This window comes from Erigeron canadensis, chromosome 9 (genome assembly GCF_010389155.1).
Source record: "Erigeron canadensis isolate Cc75 chromosome 9, C_canadensis_v1, whole genome shotgun sequence".
NCBI classification, from domain to species: Eukaryota; Viridiplantae; Streptophyta; class Magnoliopsida; order Asterales; family Asteraceae; genus Erigeron; species Erigeron canadensis.
Genome location: NC_057769.1, coordinates 5020362 through 5036646, shown reverse-complemented (window position 1 = coordinate 5036646; position 16285 = coordinate 5020362). Strand labels below are relative to the sequence as shown.

The 16285-nt window shown below is 33.4% G+C and overlaps 2 protein-coding genes across 4 annotated transcripts; one reads left to right on the top strand and one right to left on the bottom strand.

Annotated features, from left to right (window-relative positions):
* Positions 1 to 308: 308 nt before the first annotated feature.
* Positions 309 to 4183, bottom strand: LOC122581855 (peroxisomal membrane protein 13-like). 2 transcript variants are annotated; one of them, XM_043754163.1, is made up of 5 exons: positions 4020 to 4183; positions 3020 to 3241; positions 2216 to 2535; positions 1698 to 1790; positions 309 to 1227 (listed from the first exon to the last, which is right to left on the bottom strand). In XM_043754163.1, exons 1-5 carry the CDS (start codon positions 4045 to 4047, stop codon positions 1051 to 1053), a joined length of 840 nt encoding a protein of 279 aa, XP_043610098.1. In that variant the 5' UTR covers positions 4048 to 4183; the 3' UTR covers positions 309 to 1050. The 2 variants fall into 2 exon arrangements, with proteins under 2 accessions (XP_043610098.1, XP_043610099.1); XM_043754164.1 differs by having other exon boundaries at positions 2216 to 2532; positions 4020 to 4182.
* A 3391-nt stretch (positions 4184 to 7574) lies between these two features.
* LOC122582176 lies at positions 7575 to 12421 on the top strand. Of its 2 annotated transcripts, XM_043754533.1 has the most exons (8): positions 7575 to 7945; positions 9475 to 9574; positions 10108 to 10188; positions 10322 to 10387; positions 10947 to 11064; positions 11281 to 11363; positions 11802 to 11863; positions 12029 to 12421. In XM_043754533.1, the coding sequence occupies exons 1-8, from the start codon at positions 7758 to 7760 to the stop codon at positions 12114 to 12116; spliced, it is 786 nt and encodes a 261-aa protein (XP_043610468.1). In that variant the 5' UTR covers positions 7575 to 7757; the 3' UTR covers positions 12117 to 12421. The 2 variants fall into 2 exon arrangements, with proteins under 2 accessions (XP_043610468.1, XP_043610469.1); XM_043754534.1 differs by lacking the exon at positions 10108 to 10188 and having other exon boundaries at positions 7578 to 7945.
* Positions 12422 to 16285: the final 3864 nt, after the last annotated feature.

Here is a 16285-nt window from a genome sequence, read left to right as displayed (position 1 = left end):
CATAATTAGTTGCAAAATTATTCAATATACCACCCCATGAAGTATTGTGCAAGCTGAGAAGACGCTTGTTATTTCTTAAAAACCACCCTTTGGCCCCACCATTCAGATAGACGGTTAGCATATTTGGATCTAATCATCTTAATGGGGGGAAAACTATAGACATCCACGGAAAGACAAACTAATAAAAATTTGGCACGACAATGAATCCTTTGACGTTGTCAAGCAACGAGATTTCTGCAAAGGGTAGGTTGCAGGATGTGGGCACCTTGTGAGGTATGATTGACATAAAGCATACAACATTCTCAGAATGCATAGCAACTCACATGACCAAATGAAATGAAAGACAACTACTAAAGTACATTGTACATACATCGTCGTACAAAGATATAATTCTAAGCCGGTTTTTAAAACAAAGGACATCCTCATCAACCAATATACATTGCTGACATAAAAAAAAAAGTGACATATCATTAACATTCTTTCATAGCGTTTCTAAGAATGCTTTTGTGATCTGAATTCTTCTGGAACCTTTTTCATCTTTCTGTTGGAGAACAAAACTTTTCTTGGTAGTCATCTCTTGCCTGCCTGCGGATTTCATTCGACTAAATATACACACTAGTCTAGGCCAGTGACACAGTTCACAAGTCCGGCGTTATGCCAGTATAAGCATCCCAAGCGAAGATAGACTGGTTGCACTCCAATTCTGCCAATCTCAATGTTGTGCTAACGGTTAATAATGAAAACACGTTTTCAACTGGTTGAAGGCAAAGCGCAATTAGCATATCAAATTTGACACTGGGATTTGTCAAAATACCATGAGAGTCAAATCACAAAAGGATTTGAAGACCATTGTCTCTAGTAAAATATAGCAACTATGTATAGAGCATTAAATGTTTACATCAATCATAAAACACATCCAAGAGACTCTAATTTTTAAAAAATGACCAAAACTCACAAGCTTAAGTACCAAAATTGATGGACAAAAGAAAAGGAGACAACACTACTCTCTACACAGACAATGGTTGATTACACTTCCCGGTTTTGAAAAATTCAGTTGCTTCCCCACACACCATCCCATGAACCCTTGGGGGGCTCTATGTAATTTTGAGGACCATGTGGTCCGTTAGGTCCAGGGGGTTGGATCTTTTTAGGCCTGGTTCTAACACCAAGAAGTCGAAATACAAATCTAGCCAACTCTCCATATAACATTCCAGAGCGATCAAACAACTGCACATAGATATGAACAAAAGGTTAATGACTCATTTGAAAATAAATCAAGAAATTCATAAAAAACAATTGTGATGGAAAGTTTATTAGAGTTATATTTTTGTTAACAGATCAAATGGGTAACATATAAGTTTAGATAAAAAAAGGAAGGATGTCAAACAGTTTAGACTTTAGAGACACCAAAACTCTCCTTTATTGAGGCAGGGCAGCCACAACCTTTTAAATTTCTTTCTTTTAAAACTTAGATGGTAATTCAACTTGACAGCCATCTGTAATGATAGCAATGCAACAGATACTTACATAACTAAAACAATGATACGCAATACATGATTACATGCAATCAGCCACAACCTTCTAATACCCAGGCCATTTGGACCTACTACCCAACCCACACAATCAGACCATATTACCAACTATAAATATGAGTATTACTTAGTGAGTTAGGAGTAAAGCATAATAACATCAAATACCTGGAGAAGGGCAGACATAAACATGTGAAATGCTTGAGTGTTCTGGTCTATCAGCATTGCTACTCGACTAAAGAAAGTTACAACTCCATGCATCTGAAAACAGAAATCAGATGATTAGTCATTTTGCTAACACAAGTCTGGAGTCGTTGTGGGCCAACGTATCTAAATGAACATAAGACGTGATACCTTTAACCCACTCATGAGCAAATGGGTTAACTTGGGTGGTAATATATCTCCAAGAATGGGTAAAGTTAACGGAAACAGGTTGAACGGGCTCAAAAGCTGCTCAAAGTGTATTCCAGACGAGTACAACCTTTATATCATTAATTCAAAAAAGTAGATGATTATTACTTGTACTATTGGTCAACGTTTTTCGAGATGACTTAAAGTTTACCCATTTGAGCCTATTTCGACCAGTTACCAAAATCTCCTTCCCCTTTTGACACCTCTAATTTTAACCAATCATAGTGTGTTCAACAAGAAGACAAGACGACTAATGAACAGAATGGTAGACTTACCACGCGCATCAAGGAGATCCAAAATCCAGGAGGAGATGAAGGGGCGCCAAATGGATTATTTGGATCCTGATCACCATAAGGACCACCAATTCCCATACCATACCCACCCATCGGGGTACCTAAAGTATTGTTATACATTCCTCCTCCACCATACATGCCACCCGTACCTCCATAAAGGCCACCATAACCTCCTCCATACATGTTGCTTCCATATAAACCAGTGTTATAGGATCCTGTTGCCCCTAATCCGCCATAAGAACCATAAGTTCCCGCCCCATATCCAGAATTATAATTTAAACCGCTACCATAACCTGCACCTGCTTCAAGAAGAGCAAATAAATATAACAATTCAATCAAAAACTTCATATAAGTTGGTATATTTTCAGAAAGAATGAGATAATCAATCACAAAACATCCATGCATGTCTATGAAGAAAATTCTCGCAAATTTGCTAACATACCACTAACGATTTAATTGTTATTTAGAACCATATTAACAAACCTCATTATCAACAACCTAGAGGTCACAATTAGAATCTAAGTTGTATTTTTTTCTCCGACAGTTCAAACGGGTCAAAGTGTTACAAGTAAGCTAAAATGGAAACAAATCAAATGAGACGAAACCGACTGTTCTCAAATGCAAGATGTAAATAGATGATTGCTTTATGAACCAAATACGATCTGATTCTTTGGAAGGAAGATTGGTCAAATATATGGCATAGGGTGGTATTACTAGTAACAAAAATCCTTGGTCTTAGAACATGAATATTAAGATCTTTTTAAAAAATGTACTACAAATATATACCTCCATATGTGTTCTGCTGCATCCATGGCCTAGGAGGGACAGGCCTCCCAAGTGCATTTACGTTAACCGCTGATGCATCATTTGAAGGCACGATTTCGCCGGGCCTTGCTGTTCCGGAAGCCTCGACTACATCACTCGTGCTACCAAGAGATGAAGGTTTAAAAGGAGCAGGCCCTGATGACGTTCCAGCTCGTTCCCATGGTTTTGGAGGTGGACTACTACCTGAATCCACAAAAACACAAAATCTAAACATCAATATCATATATTGGTTTGTAACCGAACAAAACAACATACGACCGAAAAAACTTTAAAGTAAAAGCACCCAAATTTTAATGTAGTTACGTCGAATCAGTGTGATCAATTTGATCCTGCTCTATTTACTTAGAATTATCCCTCTGAAAATTCATTTTCGGTTTCGCCGAATTAAATAACTAACCATATAAATACTTGTTTGTACATTTTTCTTAATCTATATCTATAATTACATTTATATACACACACATACATAACTAAGCTTATAAATATGATCACAAAAACAACATCATTTTAACATTCCAAATAATAATTAGTAAATTTGCAATATGTATAAATATCGTTGTTATCTATGAATAATAATAATAATAAGATCAAGATTGATCAATAACATAAGTTATTATTTATTAAATATCCAAATAATAGACCCCAGAACGTTCGTGTCACGGGATGGCTATCCGTCACATCCATTCGGGCAGGCGGTCACTAGCGACCAATCCACGGAGTCAGGGACCACAGGGAGGGAAAACCCACCGATTTAACCCCTACAGAAGGCTCGACATTAAATTGGAGGTAAAACCTCGCCTGTCGAACCTGGTCTCCCAGGATCCAAGCATCGCAGGACTTCAGAATGCCGATGGGGTTTTAACCCATTCGCAATAGAACCCATAATACAAAATCATCAAGATTTTTAGCAAGTACTCGTAATAAAGTATTACAAAAAAAGAAAAACAGTAGATGGTGAAACCTGAATTTTGATTATTATTATTCGCCATTGAAGGTTTGACCGACGAAACCCACCAACGGAGATTAAGGAAAGAAAGGTCAAAAGCTTCAAAGTAGCGATGATGACGATGAAATCATGAATATTTGTTACATCAATTTTCACGTGTTATTAAATTATATATTTTGGTTGTTAGAGCATAAGCAGCATATCAAGTATTCAAGTCTTCGCTAAATAATACTAATAAAAAAAAAGTATACATCTCATTTTAAAAACACAATTAAATATATGCCTTAAGTGAAGTTTTTAATGTATAAATACAATGTCTTTAAAACATATTTTGGACATATATATAATTATATCTTTAAAATAAGACATATATGAAAATCTCCTTAAAAAAACAAACCTTCTAAAAATTAGCTTAAAAATCCTCCTAAAATATAAGAAGTGAGATGTGGTATCCGCTAATTCTCTTTCCTAATTTTGCCCCCTGATTTTTACATGTTATCATCCAATAGTTAAGAGAATTTTCTAGGCTATTTTGTTAAAAAGATTAATCGTCTCAAAAAAAAAAACTAAACAAAAGTTTCTTAAATATAGTTTTTAATTAAAAAAAAAAGAATGTTAAATTTTTTTTAATGATTCAAAAAATTTCAACTTATTCATAAAAATATTTTCACTCCAATGAGATTAAGCTTATACAGAACTTTGTAAAAACCTCCATTGAAGTACGGGTACAATCTATTTTATGAGAATGAAAAAATTAGTTTGATCAAGTGTTTGGTTTTGTTTTTTTTGCTTATTATTGTCTTTATGTCTGGTTATTAATTTTCATTTTAAAATAGACAAAATTAAAAGCGACATTCAAAAATTTTATTTTTATTCCAATAAAAAAAATCTATCAATTTTATAGCTTGAGATTAAAAGATATAGAGTTACTTGTTGTGAGATTGGAGGTTTTTTTTTCCTAAACATTCAGTGAAGATATAACGTTATGAAAATCTTACTGTATAATAGTGAAACTTTACACTATATACATTTGATGTGCTTTTACACACAAGTCATGTCCAATTTGTATGGTTTGAGTCTCACGAATTTGATGATTTTACCAAATCTAGATGGCATCAGAGTATCACAACTGGACGAGGTGGCCAAAAGATTACAGGTTTTAGATGTTGTCGACAAAATGTGTGTTAGGATACATGTGAAAGTACGAAGTTTCTACAATGGTAAACTTTAACATCATTCATAGCTATTGCATGTTTCATATAAATTGCAGTATATAGTTTATAATAATTGATAATTAGAGAATTTAATCATGGAAATGGTAAATTTTGTTATCGTATTCTATGTTATTTTTTTCGATAGAAAAGAAAAGGATAAATGTCATAAAAAGGTACTCAACTTTTACCCATTTTGCAATCAAGGTATACTTCTTTTTATCTTTTAATTTAAGGATGTAATTTTATTTTTCTAGACTAAAAAAGGACTCTTTAACCCATACTATAAGTAACCAGTTTAAAGGGTGTTCAACTAACAATATTTTCTTTCATATCAATCCATCAGCATACCGAACCCAAATGTTTTTCTTTCATAGTTTCATTCCCAATATCTGAGTACTTTTTCTTTTACCATCCTTGACTATTATATTCACTATCTCTATCCATTACCATCACCAAAATCTAAATTCTTGAGAAAAGTCTATACTTGTAAGGAACCACCGTCGTAACTGTCTAAAAAAACCATTAAAGGCTTGAAGTCGTTGAAGACCGCAACTGCTAAATTAGGTAATTGGGGATTACCTATGATTCTATAAATATCCCTTTTTAGTTAAAAGAAAAAAGTAAATATTTTAAATTGTAAAATAAAAGAAAGCATACCTAATTGAAAAATAGGTAAAAGTTAAATACCTTTTTATGCCATTTGCTCAAAATAAAAAGTAGCTAACTTGCATCTTATTTGAAAATTTTGAGTTTAGGGTTTTTTTTATGAAGACTAAACTTATGCTCGCGCAATGCAACGGCGGTGGGGTAGTGATGGCGGAGGTGACGGTGGCGGGGGCGACACTGAGGACGGTAATAAGGGCGACGATGGTGGTGAATATAAAAGTAATTATTGTTGAAGGTGGTATTGTAGTTATTTTAAGTGTTGGAAGATCTATACCTTAAATTATTTCATTAAGGGTATTATAGGTATATCATATGAAGATGTTTAAATCTTTATATATAATAAAGAAAAATTGTCTTCTAAAACTATTTTTAGAAAAAAGTATTATGTGGCATGTCTATATTTTTCTTCAAAAATGTTTTATTTATGATTTCATATGTCAGATTTAATATTATAATATTTTTAAAGACAAATAGCTAGCTCACTAAATGCGCATTTTAAATTCTTACTTTTTGATTGTAATTTTTTTTAATGTTTTGTTAAAGTAATAAATACTAATACATAAAAATTATGTTAGCCAATTTAGTATCTTCAAACCAACTTATGATATATCAATTAAAAAAATTACATATATTTTTTCACTTTTTTTTTATTTTAAAATTTTAGTTAGTGTACGGGTTAAACCCGAGATGATTAGCTAGTTAGTGAATAAAGGAGAAATGTATAGTTGGTTTTTTCAAAGGCAAAAAATTTAAGGAAAAAAAGATGATAATTTGTTTATTAGATAGCATAGATAAAATACTCTATTTGTTTAGATAATTAAGTTTTGGTTATTCATACTTTTTTTTAGAGTTAATTTCGATTCAGACGTGCTGGAGACAATTTTAACTAGCGATTTGCTAGACTTCCAACCCCCTCCTCATAGAAAATACCTTGAGATGAGAAACCCAAGACTCACCAACCAACCGCTGCCACCTAGAATCACCACCATCCACCGTCACCCTGATAATTAAAATCAAAATTTAGAAAAGAAAAAAAAGTTGGTTGGCATGTTTGAACTATAATTTGTTTGATTGGTTGTGTTTTGAATGTCATGAATTTGAGTAAATGATTTTGTTCGTGGTTTAGATTTGGATTCAAAGTAGAGTTTTTATTAGGTATCATCGGATAATAAATGTCTAGTCGGAAAATTCCATCGGTAGAAATGATAGGAGAAGATGATCGGAAAAGAAAGAATGGAAGAATAAATTTATTTGTATGATTTTCATTTTTCGTCCCTCAAGTAGCTATTTTTTTCACTTTTCGTCCCTCAAGTAGCTATTTTTTCACTTTTCGTCCCTCGGTGTAAGGTGAAATGATATTAGTGCCCTCACGTGTCTAGCACGTGCGTACGTTAACGGCCATTTTTTAACGCGGTAAGGAGAAATGACGATTATTGAAAAATTGGCCAACTTTAGGATCAAAATTATAATTTTTAAAGTTTGAGGATCAAAAGTGAAAAACATGCCAACTTTAGGGATGAAAAATGTAATTTACTCTAATTAAAATTCAGTTAAAAAATCATCCACTGCCCACATACATGCATCAAATCAAGATCCAAAACCAAAACGGCCAAACCCCACCACCGCCTACAATTATCTCACACAATATTTCTCATCACTCTGCAATAAAAAACACCTACTATTTCTTCCCCATTTCACTACTTTTTTTTTTTTTCTTTCTCTTCTTTCCTCAAATATGAGTACCTCATAAAACTAAACAAGCCAACCCCATATTTCATTTCAGTACTCAATTATAAATTCTTTAATTAATCAGCTCAAAATTACTCAAGGAAACAAATAAAGTTTGAATCTTTATCGTGTTTCTTGATTTCTTATGGCAAACCCATCTGCAAATAACACTAACGGCAATGGTTCTGCTGCCACCGCGGCCAACGGTGGTAGCTCTGCCGTGCCGGAGAATTCCCCGACGGGTCCTTCTGAACGTGCTTTAAAACACCCCATTGGTCTCTCTTTTGAGTGGACTCGTGATGAACAGTCTTTGCTTGAAGAATTGCTCACCAAGTAAGTTGCTTTTTCAATTTATCTTTGTTACATTTATTTGATATATTGTTATGTAAGTAATAGCTATAATAGTTATTCTATGTATAGAATTTGTAGGTATGTTTTTTTTTTCTAAAAAATTTATACATGTTAACTAAGATTTAGAATTGGAGTTTGTGTATTTGTGGGTATGCTGGTGTATTTGTTGAAGAATCTTGAGTTTTTGTATAATTATTGGGTGAAGTACTTGAAAATGTATCAAGTATAGCTGTATACAGGCTATGGTTGGAACACAATTTTCTAGAATTTACTAGCTTAACTAAACCATAATCCAACCATTACCAAGTGGTCTAGTGGGTTGGATCACAAGAGGTCTCAAGTTTGAATCCCGCCCTAGGTAAATATCATAGGGTTGGCCGGGTAATGGTTGGAACCGGCCACTAACAAAAGAAACCCCAGTTAGGCTGCTACTTTTGAGTCAAAAATGACTCGCCATCCCCGGATAACCTAAGTTGGGAAAACCTCTTTGGTTTATATTACCAGCGACTGGATGTATGTATCTTTTTAAAATTGCGTGCTTTGTGATTATGACATGGGCATGTGCTTCATTTCATAGCCATTCCTATAGGTGGCAAAATGGGAGAGAGGGGGGGAGGGTGTCAGGTGGATTACGGCATGGGTAATTGGTCATTACAAGTAAATGTCCATACTCGTTGGGTCGGGATCGCATTGGGTTGACCTAAGATACTTTAATATCCGATACTTACAGTGGTTTTAGTTCTTTACTTGAATAACTAATCCCTTGAATACCGTTTCAATCCATTTGACCAATATACTTTTTTATTTTTGAAAATTTTGACCCATGTGGGCATTTACATTTTTCTTCTAGTTGCTTTTGAGTTTTGACCCATTTGATTATATCTTTCTTCTTCATAGTTTTTTTGACCCATTTGATTTGTTATAGATATTTAAATACACCACATTTATAAGCATGCAACTGGTCAAAATGAGTAGTCTTCAAGACGACTTGGTCACGGTCAGGTTTGGTTAAAATAGATACTTTAGTATCCAAAACTTTTAGTAGTTATATATTTGTTCAAATAATGTAATTTCTTGAGTGAAGTAGTGTAGGAGGTTGTAGCCTTGTAGGTTGTATGCAATAGAATAACCTTTGGATGACTTTCAATACATTTTTGGTCACGGTCAGGTTTGGTTGACAACAGATACTTTAGTATCCAAAACTTTTAGTAGTTATATATTTGTTTAAATATGTAAATTCTCGAGTGAAGTAGTGTAGGAGCTTGTAGGTTGTATGCAATAGAATAATCTTTGCATGACTTTTAATACATTTTCTTCTATCCATTTTTGTGTTTTAATTTTACCCATTTGAGTTGTTAGAGATAGAGCACAACTCAAATCGATCCGTTTATAAGTAACTAGGTGATGTAGCTACCACTAGTCTTTATAGTTCGTCAAATATTGTTTAGTTATTAACTTATTATCCATCACGCACCGATTGTGTTTATTATAGCGGATGTTCTTCTATGCAGATATGCCTCAGATAAGCCGGTAATGCGTTTTGCAAAAATTGCAGAGCAGTTGCAAGACAAAACAGTAAGGGATGTGGCACTACGTACTAGATGGATGACTGTATGATCTCTATTCTCCTTGGCCGCAGGCTGCTTTCTTCTTATTTATTACGTTACATGATAAATTTAAAGACTCTTTTTTGTTTTTTTTTGGACTCACAATTTCATTATAGAACTATTTTTTGGTCCTCAATACTTTTGCTATGAAAGTTATTTCGTCTAATATAATTGCAAATTATTATAATTTAAATATATTTATCTGACAGCTTAGGAATTTGTATGCATACACGTACAAGTTGGGTGACTTTCGACTTACTTGACTGATTCCTCTTATACCTAAGCTATATAAACCGAATTTGACTCATTCACAAGGAAACGGATCGAAATTTCCACGTTTACACTGCCATAACAAAACACTGGAAATCTCTTTAAGTGCATGCATACTTCTATGTAGGTCCATATTTTAAAGTAGATATGCGGAGTCTATTTATACTATTTTCCCTGAGTCATGTTTTAATAGATGTTGCTCCAAAGTTTAAACATAAATGGTAACATATGCATTCTTGAAAGTTGAGGCACCGAATAATTCTTCAGATTGCCTTCCAAATATTGAACTTTACGGAATTCGTGTGGATAGTACTAGGGGTGCTTGGATATTCATTTAAGATAACTGGGGTATTATCTACACATCTCTAGCTTTGCTTATTTGATTCTTTAAGATACAATAATCACTTTCAAAAAGTACATCTAAATACTCCTGATTTCTTATTATTTTGTCTCTTATCTGTATCTTTGATTGCTTTTCCAGAAAAAGGAAAATGGTAAGCGAAGGAAAGACAATAGTAATTCATCCAGGAGGCATAAAGATAAAAAGGTATACCTTTTCATTTATCTTTTTTGTCAGTGACATTTGATATTATGTAGATGCAAGAATAGTGCTTCTCATCTCAATGTTTTTTTCTTCATAATTAAATTTCATTTAAAAAAAAGATGCAATATTTTAGATCTGTTTATGTGCATGTCTTAAATGCAATAACTTTTGGAACTATAATTATCAGAGGAGGTAATTTAGGTCCGTTTATGGGTAAACGAGTCAATTTGGGTTTTACAGTTTTTATTGTTTTACTTTACCTGTGACAGGTAAAATGGGTACACTTTTTAGCGAAGTTCTTTAAAATGAAATCAGGTTGTATGGGTTAAAATTTAAAAGTCACCCAAAGTGGATTCACCACTCATAAAACCTCTTAAACCGCCTTATTTAAAAATTAGACCATCACTGTAACACAATAGGTCTTGTAAAATCAGATTTATTACAATAGTATTTATACAAAATCAATAACACAAGAATAGCACTTGAAGCTTGACCCCCCACCTCACCCCACCCACTTTACATCATTATTGATCGTTCATCTTCTTTCGTTTTTTATGTACAGGAAAAAGTTGCCGATCAACAGGCGAAACCATCTTCGAATACTGCAAATCGTTCCAATGGTCCTCAATACGCTCAACCATCGACCTCCATCGACAGTGATGATGGTATTTCTTACAAAGGTTGGTTTATAGTTTTGTATTTGTTATTAACAATCTTTCTGTAAACTAATCCTTGCTGAAGAAATGAGATTCATGTTGGTTATGCTCATAAATATATAAACTTGGATGTTTCTTGAGATAGAGATTTCTTCTTCTTGGTGCATCTCATTTCTATCTGCGGTATGTCGTTGTGTATGTTATGTTTAGTTTTAAATAAAAAAGTTTTTGGTGTTGCAGATATTGGTGGTGCATCAGGTCAGCTTCTTGAACAGAATGCCCAGGCCTTGGATCAAATTTTGGCAAATTTTTCTACTTTCAAGGTAATTAGATACACATCTATCAAATTTCCATGCTGTCTGTCAACTAGAGATGACACTTTCAACCCATTTACATATGTTTTCATGCTATTTATTAACAAGTTGAAAGTTGCTCAAAGTGTATTTTAATGCATAAAACGTCATAAATCATCTCACTTAAAAAGTTAATATATTATAAAAAGAATCTGATTCGTTCTAAATCATATTTGAGTCGCTGATTACTACAAGTTATAATTTTTTGGACCAATAATGTTTGCAAGGAAATGTCACCCGTTTACATACGTACCGAAATTACCTAATACTCCCCATGCCCAATTCAACTTGTTATCCAACCTGCCGTATTGCCATCTCCACTAGTAACACTCGCTCAGTGTCACGAGTGGGTAGAAATATCGGTATGCCGTATGCCCCTAATAACGTTCACTTTCTCTCATGGTGCAGGTGCAGGAGAACATCCATCTTTTTTCTCAAACAAGAAATAACATTCTTGCAATCATGAATGAGTGAGTTATAGTTGTTTTTTTTTTTTCTTGTGGCTTCAAGTCTCCTTTTTTTATCTTTTTAATCCACAAAATACAAGACCAACTTTCTGTTAGATGTACTTATCTTTGAAATGATATATAAGTCCTAGTTATTTAAACTAGTTGATTGACTATTTCTGGTTGCAGCTTAACTGACATGCCGGAAATGATGAAGCAGATGCCGCCTCTACCCGTGAAGCTTAACGACGAGCTCGCCAGTTCTATACTTCCCTAGTTGTCTATACGAATGAATTTCGAATCTTTCCTTTTCACATATAAACGAATAAACCTTTTTCCATCCAGATAGAGCTATATCGATCGTGGTTTAGGTTCTTCTAGATAACCTGGAAGCAGCAGATCACCCTATGATGAATCATGCCGTGTTGGTACTTGGTAGAGTACATGTTAGTTTGCTTTTCAGTTTTACTGTGTTTCTTTTCTTTTGGGTTAAGTCTGAGATTGTAAATATGTGTTTAGGTCTGTTGGTTAGTCCTTGTAAATATGACAAGTTGAGTTAATTCAAGATTTGTTATGGTGCAATAACTGCATGTATATGTTCTCCTAGAGCCACCGATGTTTACGCATGTTCTGGGCAATATCGTATGGGTGAGCGAAACTAGGTCCAAGCATTAAAATTTCATCTACCAAACTAGAGCAGAATTGCATAGCGAGCTGAGTTTATGACTTTATGTATATATTCTTACGAACACAAAATTACACTTCCCCACTTTATGGGCACAGAAGCATCCATTGTAGTTCGAAATATGGACTGTTAACCTATAATTACAAAAAACGCTTGAAGTATACACAAAAGTTGTTAAAATCTATGCTAGCCTGTAAACACTCGAGTCGCAAATGGTAGTTATGGTACTACCCTCTCATATTACTCGTATTAAAGAAAAAAGAGTAAATTATAAAAATTGTCCCCGTTCTCTTTGTTTCTTGCATCTTTTATCTCTCCCGAGTAAAAATAGTACCGTACAAATCACCCTTAACGTCCCTCACGTGCACGTGAGGGCATATTAGTCACTTCCCTTCACCCCTTCTTTCTTTTTTTTTTTCTTCCCAGAGTTTTAAAGCAACATAATCGAGTGTGATTGTATGGAACAATTGTAATAGGGTTTATTACCTATAAATACAAACTATTTATTTTCTTATGTTTTTGTGTGACAATTTACTTTTTGTTGGTCTTTTAAAACAACCGGCTCTTATTTTTTGTCCGTTTTGTTTACAACCGGTTAGAAAATTAGGCTCCATTAAATTGTTAACGTGGCTAAGGGAAGTGCTAACTGACACATGCTGGCACTTGAATGTTGATGGCAATGTTTTTCTTTGACTCGACCCAAACATTTAAATTCTGAGGGTCGTCACTGAAAGCAATACGTTGACCAAAACATAACATGACATATTTTAGATGAAACACAATGATTAACAAAACCGGCGCCATTTGACTACTTATAACTAGATTAATACCCGGTCGGTGACCGGGTTACCCGTAAAGAACATATTTGACCCGTCAAACCCACTTGAGTATTTGACCCAAAGCCAACTCGATACAGATTGACCCGATTGACAACCATAACAATTTGGACTGTTAACACTCGACTCATTCCAAAACCATAACTGGAGCCCTCACAAAGATAACCAAGTTAGGGTTGTGAATTTTCGAACCGCCAACCCACTAACCTTATTTTTCGGGTTAGGTTGCGGTTGACCTATTGGGTTAACAGGTCGACCCTCCAATGTAAAAATATTTTTAAGTTTAGATAATATTGTTTTAACAGGCGGACCCATCAACCAACCCATTTGACTTGAAATCAACTCACCACCTTAAGTCACCAACCCGTTAACCCACCAGCCTATTTGACCCGACAACCCAAAACTCGACCTACTAACCCGCCAAACCAATTTTTTTTCAAGTTGATAAGTTGGTTTGGGTTGACATGTTGTAGGCAAAAGTTGAAAATTCTGACCTAAAATTTTTAATGGGTTGGGTCAGGGTCACAGGTTTTTTACCCATCAACATGCCAACTCGAACTCATTGACAGCTTTACTAACAATAGCCGTTATTTACATATCTACATACCTTTTATAAACCACAAAAAAATTGATTTGATATTTTTATATGAAATTTAAAATAAGTTGGGCCTGTGAACTCGCCAACCTATGTATTAGTCCGGTCGACTCGGGTCGACCGGAGTCGGGTCCAGGTTGAAGTGTCTGATCTTAAATTTCAACCCGCCCTAGTTTAATATCCGGTCGTTATTACATAATAACATGTACATATAACAAACATTGCAAAAAATATACGTCTTATCATATACCAAAAATGATGTTTAGTATGAAATCGATCATACATTTAAGATAATCTTCAAACACTTGTACAATTTCAAATATAGTATATATAGAATGGGTTTAATATACATAAAGAGGGTTTATGACCTTTTATAGTTTAAAAATATTATTATTGAAAAAAAATTATAATTATAATTTGAAAAACATTTACCATAAATAGTTTTAATAAATATTAACTATTGTGTATGTATAGGGGTCATATACATTACTCCACTAAAATGTTGTAAATGTATAATTAAGTTGTTTATAGACAATAGCCAGACTATAAATAATTGACTCAACTTAAAACCCGACTTAAAACTATAAGAGATTTTCAACCCATTAACCTACCAACATGATTTATTGGATCGGTCCAGGTTGAGTTTTCAAGTTGTTAAGTCGACCCACCAATCAAAATTTTAAGTTTGTTAATGATATTATTGATAGTTTTTTGTAAGTTCAATGAGTTGTTTAAGAGAAACATATTTTTTTGTTAATGAACATCTAGTTATATAATATTTGAAAGTAGTCAAAATATTGTATTACTTGGGTTATTCTATTCAATCCTTTTTACAAAACACTTCATGACAATAATAAGATAAAGTTTGTTAATGAATTAGGGCAAACAACTCTTCAACTCTCGATAGCCGATTTCACTAAAATGTGAAATGTCGCGAGGATGGAGTATAAACAAAAACAACTTTATAAATGTTTTAGAAACACACGTACCATTATATTAAGTCAATTTCACTAAAGTGTAAAATGCCACGAGGATAAAGTTTAAACAAAAACAACTTAATAAATATTTTAGAAACACATGTACCGTATTATTTGATTAAAGGCTTTTTAATTAATTTTATAATCTTAAAACATAAAAGAATGTATCTAATATTAGTTCATTTAATGTTTATTTTAGTGGGGGAAAATAAATAAACATTTTTGATAAATAAACACTATATATAAATTGATAAATTTATTAGCTACAAACAAAATATAATTTGCTTTTTAATTTTTTTTAATATACAGATGTATTACAGAAATATAAGTTTATGAATGTATTTCTAACTCATTAAGAATTTGAATCTATTTTTTTAAATAATTTTTCTTTAAAATCAGTTGTTACTAAATATAAAAATGACATTTAATAGTTTCTAAATATAATCCAACCAATCAGAATACAAGAAAATAAACTCTCAGCCAATCAGAAGCGAGATAATTCATTCTTTTTTTCTTTCTGCTATACCGGCAATATATATACATATAATTGCTATTTAAATTCTATTTAAAACCGAAACGGAGATTCGACAAATCTTTTATACTCCTATTGTTTTATGACTTTATATATCTATTAATGAACACTATCACACTAAATCAGAAAGTCAAAAATGGATGGTCTGCCGACGTTGGTATATTGTTGTTCATTCATATATCCCATTAATTTTCTCTAAGGTGATACCTCATATTGACCACCATTTATCTCAATACATACATGATTTGTCAACACATGGTTACTTATATTTATGACCCCACTTTTTTGTGTAGTAGTTTTACACCTAGATTCCAACTGTACGTTTAACACCAACCAGATTAATACCCGGTCGTTGACCGGATTATAAACAACATAAGTATATGAAACACGTTTCACACATGTTCATTAAATTTAAATAAAATAGTAAATGTACATAGTTGAAAGACATAACAGCGTTATGTAAATAATGACATTTAATTGCTTAACGAAGATAAAAAAAAAAAAAGAAGTAAGGAGGAGTTTATCGACACCGCATCCTATATCCTTTAATTAAGATATGACATTCACTTACTTTTTCTTTTTTTTGAAAGGTGAATTTCGCTGAAAACTTTGTGTCGCGATTCGACAGCGAGAGGTCTAGCATACGTTGTCTTAACCGGATGCGCGCTAGAGAGCTCCCTCGAAATAGAATTGCCTATTTCAAATACCCGATGGGGGGAAAACCCCTAATAATTCGCCCGAAGGCACGACGATTAATAGGAGTAAACCCTGCCCCTTCACTTACTTAGCTATGTATTCTTACCTCTCAACCACAGACCCGC

What these genes read in the sequence shown, in the direction of transcription:
- LOC122581855 (XM_043754163.1), bottom strand. Translation starts at nt 4,047, where the DNA reads ATGGCGAATAATAATAATCAAAATTCAG. An exon ending in GCAGCAGAACACATATGGAG is followed by an intron (nt 2,536 to 3,019) that starts GTATATATTTGT and finishes CTCTTCTTGAAG; the next exon opens with CAGGTGCAGGTTATGGTAGC. An exon ending in GGATCTCCTTGATGCGCGTG is followed by an intron (nt 1,791 to 2,215) that starts GTAAGTCTACCA and finishes TTCTGTTTTCAG; the next exon opens with ATGCATGGAGTTGTAACTTT.
- LOC122582176 (XM_043754533.1), top strand. Translation starts at nt 7,758, where the DNA reads ATGGCAAACCCATCTGCAAATAACACTAACGGCAATGGTTCTGCTGCC. An exon ending in GGAGGCATAAAGATAAAAAG is followed by an intron (nt 10,388 to 10,946) that starts GTATACCTTTTC and finishes TTTTATGTACAG; the next exon opens with GAAAAAGTTGCCGATCAACA. An exon ending in ATTCTTGCAATCATGAATGA is followed by an intron (nt 11,864 to 12,028) that starts GTGAGTTATAGT and finishes TTCTGGTTGCAG; the next exon opens with CTTAACTGACATGCCGGAAA.